Consider the following 5,188-nt stretch of genomic DNA (forward strand, 5'->3'; position numbering starts at 1 on the left):
CAAAAAAGTACTCCAGAGTGTTGTTCAGCATGGGGGTGAGTAGAAAATGAAGGATAATCATGTTTTGGGTGTACTATTCCTTTAATATGTGCTTGAGAATGGCTTAGTCTCCATTCAAACCCAGGTTTAAATAAATGTTAACCTTTTTTCTTGCAAGAAATGCCTCTGTCTCAGCTTCCTAACTTCACACTATGATTTGGCAAGAAGATCCTGAGGGTAAAATTATACATAAAAGAAGTAGAAAAGAAGAAAAATATGTCACTAAACCTGCAGGACCATCTCACACATACAGGGAACACAACCTTATGTGATCAGGAAGTAGAGAAGTAGCAGTTCAGACCAAGAAATTAGGAGGAAAAAACAGCTTATTTTTCAATGGTCTGTTTCCCAGATGCACCGTCTCTCATCTGGTGAAAAGATGTTGCCTTTCCTAAATAAGAAAAATGCTACTCAAAATTAATCCACTTTCTATTAAGAAAACAAACGAAACACACCCTATAAGAAAATATGAGTCTCAACCAATTAATTCAGCTTGTAATGCATCATCTTATTAGAGCAGAGGATTAGGGAGGACAGAAGGCGTTCATACCACTTCTGATTTTCTTTTTACAACTGTAATCACAATTGGATGTTATTAATACAGAAAGTTTTTAAAATAATAAGATGCAGATCCTCCTGTTTAATCAAACTGTGATGCAATAATGCAGCATCCAAATGTGCTTTCCGTGGCCGTACCTAGTTCGTCCCATAGCTGCCTGTACTTGTCAGTCATGGTGGTCCCCTGTTGCCTCCATAGCGCCAGTCTGGGGTCACCCATGAACTGCTCTGTGATCAGCGTCAACATACGAGCTCCGTTGGAGTCTCTCATCATCAGCATCTCTCTCACCTGGGGGGGGCAAGCGAGAAATAACAGCTATAAACATGTCATCTACTTTTTTTCATTGAATTTTGGTACGAAAAGGCCTTGAAACATAAGTATGTCCATGGCTTCAACTGACAGAGTTAAAGTAATCATCCATGAGAGAACTGTTAAAATAAAGGTCAGCAAAAAGTCAGGAAAACAAACAAAAGGTTACAATAAAACTTAGAATCTAAAAGAATACAAAGGCTAGTCTAATGTTATTCAAAAACATACACCTGTAAAAAAAATTAAACCTAAGCCAAAAAAAACATATAAAAACAGTCAAATATGTAGAAGGCTTACAAATATTTACCCAATGTATGGTAAGTTAAACACAGTGACTTTAAAAAAAGAAGAACTTCTTAGAAGCATTAATAAGAGGCACCAACACACATCCCTGTGGTATCCTGTCTATCAGAGGTTTCTGTAGCTTAACGACAGCAAAACAGCATCAAAGCCCCAACATGGTTGGAAGGTTAGTACCTTGCTGAACAGCAAGTTGAGCTGCTTTCCTGAGCCATGGTACCCGCCCTGGGAGAGAAAGAGCTTGACCTGTTCCTGGACTTGTTCTTCATCCAAATGCCAACAGTTCTCGTCGTCAACGCTCGCCCCTGCCGTCGGATCTGGAGCTCCTATCAGCGCGGGAAAAACAAAACAAAACAAAAAACAGGAAGGAGTTTAGCTATTTCAATGACATAGGAAAAAAATTTTATCACTTTTTAAGTCCAAGCTCTGATTTGAGAATTAAATAACTTCCAAAAAGGCAATTACCGTAAATTCTCTAATATTGGCCTGTATTCCAATAGCGGCCGGGTCTCTAACATTGGCCGGTCGCGCTGTCAGAGGAGGTAAATAATGGCCGGTCTCTAATACAGGCCGGGGCTATAAACGTTTTTTCTGGGCATACCTCAACATTATACTTGTGGTAGTAAGTAACATACAAGTACCACAGCCCTGCGCAACTGGACGACAGGCCCTGACTGCTGCCCGTCTGCGCGAGGAAGAGAACAGACACGCAGCAGAACAGGAGGAGGAGCGCGAGTGATGAGGAGATTAAAGGGAGAGATGAAGAGGAGGAGGAAACTGAGGAGGAGGATTAAACAGAATTGGAGGATTTTTTTTTCTTTTTTACTTCAAACCAAGCAAACATGGTAACTGTACTAATTCAATAAATGAACCTAGTGTTTTATAGGTTCAAATAGACACAAAATCTCATTTTTATTCATTCCACTGGTAGTCTGTTTTGCTCAAATAGCAATAGAGGCCTGTCTCTAATTCTGGCCTCTTTCCAATAAAGGCCTGGACCGCGATGCACTTGAGTGAAATAAAGGCCCAGGCCTATATTAGAGGATTTACAGTATTACTTGGTTTATTGAGTAGACATAACTACTATTAAAACCACAACTTCTAACCCAAGTACCAGCTTCATTTGAGACACTTTAAAAGATTTTTCAGGTCAATGTACAGCACTAGGCGTGTATCGAGGCACAGTGTGGGCTTAAGGCTGATTTATACTCGGACGTGGGACGAGCTAGAAGAGCAAGGTGCCCGAGAACGCTGGGATCCTTTTTCCACCTGGATGCCCGCTCTTTTTCACCCTCATGTCCCTCCATTGTCGCACAAACTTGCCCCCACTTCCTCACCACCTCGGCCGTATCTAGACCCACAGCTAGTTCCTGACTGTCGTCTTGCGTTGCGGCGTGGAATAACAAAGCGCAGACCACGCTTCAATATTGGGCATAAATCACAAATATCTGTGACAAGCTCACTGCAACACACTGCTGCTGGAGTATAACCAGCCCTTTAGCCTCTCAAGAGACAAGGAAAGGCAAGGCAAGTTCATTTTAGGAACGGAATTCAGTATACTGATAATTCAAAGCGATTTACACTATTTAAACAGTATAAAAGAAGGAAAACGCATAACATGAGTCATGCAAACAAGGCTAATAGCTAAAAGTTATTGTTAGCCAACAAAATTAATATGAAACTTACCCTATTAGGTATATTTTTGGTTTTCTGACGTAGGATTTAATCTAGAGGGGTCAATCTGGCCTTAAACTTACACCCAACTCCATGACACAGAGCAAGACTTAGGCCATTTCTCAATATGTGTAGTTGTGCGATGTTGTTCTTGCCCCTCCCTCTTTACCCAGCATGCATCAGAGCAGACGTGTCCTTACTTGAGAATGACAGCAATCCCAGCATGCACAGCAGTAGCGGCAGCTTCTAATGGAGCGCTCACAGAGCTCAGAGTAATAAGTTAAAAGTTCTCTTTCTGTTGCCGTTGTTCATTTACCAATTTAATGTTTAATAAAAAAAAAATTCCGAAGTTGAGAGGACCGCGGCAACCAGCGGACCTCCGAGGCTAACGGTAGCCAGATCTAATCCTAGCCCCTCTACAGCAGAGTTTTTTCTTTTATTTGGCAAAATGTTCATTTGATTTGTGTTTATCTGACTGTGTTAAATATTATTCCCCCACTAAATGAAAAAAGTAAGAATTAATTATTATCTAGAGACTATTAATAACAGGAGGTGAAATGCAGCTCCAGACGAGCCGAGCGTGTGGTGACCTCATGACTACGCTTTTGTTCCAATTGACCCATATTTATGCTGCGTGCTCCGGTTCTCCAACAGTCCATACTTTCCTTTGTTCTTGTCAAGAAGGTACTTGGCGAGGACACAAGAACTCACATTGTGAACTGAGAAACAGCCTAACTTTTGTGATAGTGCAGTTCTGTCAGTCGCTTTTAGAGGCCCTAAACATGGAAGTTGAGGGTCTAGTGCTCCTAGTGGCTAAAATATACACAGTGCTTCCCTGAATTCATGCAACATGCTCACAAAAAGATGAATACAGTGCATACTGGTTTGTGTGGCTTGATGAAAAAATATATTCATAAGAAAAAAAAGAGACAATTTCAGCAACTTTCACTTCATTTTATGCATCTTTAGATTTTGATATTTGAATTTGTGAAAAAGGGAGACTTCCCCAGTCAGAACTTCCCCTATTGGCTGGTTAATATATAATTATTTTTTTTTGCTTGGAAATAACAGCACTTTTGAAAGTTTTCCACGATGCAAAATTAAACAGAAATTTTTGAGGATGTGTGTTATTCATTGGCAGGAAATGCAAATACTTATCTAAATAGCTGTTTCTCATCAAGCTGTACTTGTGAATGTGCTCCCATCAAACCGTGCAGAGGCACACCCTTTGGAAAGAATGCATTAATGTCTGCTGGCTAAGCTTAAACACTGATCAATAGCATGAAACCTCCTGACTATAACCAACCTAGAAGAGCAACTTTTGCAACACTTAACCAACATCTCTTGGGAAACTGAACCCTGTTAAAACCTTTCGACCATGATCCACAAAGAAAGTGGAAGTACTTGAACAGAACCATCTATGAAGTAGGAAAATAAAGCCTAAAGTGTGCAAAAGAATCAGGAAGGAACAAACATATACAGCCTTCTATTAAAGTGGCTAAATAGTTTTATCTCTTTAAAAGAACAGTTTTTATGAGCCATTTTCAGTGGTGTGTAAAGTACACACAGGTGTTACTTTAGTAGAAATATAGATACTGCAGTTTAGAAACACTCTGGTAAAAGTTAAAGTACCAACTTCACCTCTTTACTCAAGTAAAAGTGAAAAAGTAAGGAATAGAAAGAACAGATACTTGTGTGGAAATATAATCAGTAGAAGTCAGAAGTAGGAAGAAAAATAAGTAATGGAGTAAAGTATAGATACCTAAAAAAGTGTACTTAAGTACAGTAGCAAAGTATTTCTACTTCGTTACTTGACACCTCTGGCCATTTTATAAAAGTATTTCATAATATAGTGAATAAAAACAATTCTTGTTTTTTTTTTGTAAAAATTAATGCTAATTATTTAAATGTCTGTAATTTATTAATTTAAGCAGGTAAGTTAATTTACTATTGGAATAAATTGATGTACATTTGAAACACAAATTAATAATAACTCAATTATCTTATTATAAGTTAATATGTAATGATTTTATTTTTAAAGGCAAAAATAGAAATTCCTTTGGCAGATTAATTTGTTAACCTGTCAAATTTAAGGAGAAATACATTTATTCTAACAAATGTTCAAGTATTTTTTTTCCATCAGTTTTTTGCAATCTTCATCCTTGACTGGTATGAAAGAATACAAATAAAAAAAGAAACACGTGCATCTATTTTAATGTGTGTTTATTAGGGATGCACGATATAATCAGCCCCCTATCGGTATCGGCCTTAAAACTGAATATCGGATATCGGCCACCGCACCGATAT

General features: G+C 38.5%; 1 protein-coding gene across 1 annotated transcript in view; it reads right to left on the reverse strand.

Moving 5' to 3' along the window:
• LOC107090586 (zinc finger SWIM domain-containing protein 6-like) overlaps positions 1–5,188 on the reverse strand; it is a 79,580-nt gene that overhangs the window by 30,023 nt on the left and 44,369 nt on the right. Inside the window, exons 3-4 of the mRNA XM_015384048.1 lie at positions 1,385–1,533; positions 736–886 (exon numbers count right to left, since the gene is read on the reverse strand). Coding sequence (XP_015239534.1) covers positions 736–886; positions 1,385–1,533 — 300 coding nt within the window. The remainder of the gene's footprint in view (positions 1–735; positions 887–1,384; positions 1,534–5,188) is intronic.

This window comes from Cyprinodon variegatus, unplaced genomic scaffold (assembly GCF_000732505.1).
Source record: "Cyprinodon variegatus isolate N-32 unplaced genomic scaffold, C_variegatus-1.0 Scaffold300, whole genome shotgun sequence".
Lineage (NCBI taxonomy): Eukaryota > Metazoa > Chordata > Actinopteri > Cyprinodontiformes > Cyprinodontidae > Cyprinodon > Cyprinodon variegatus.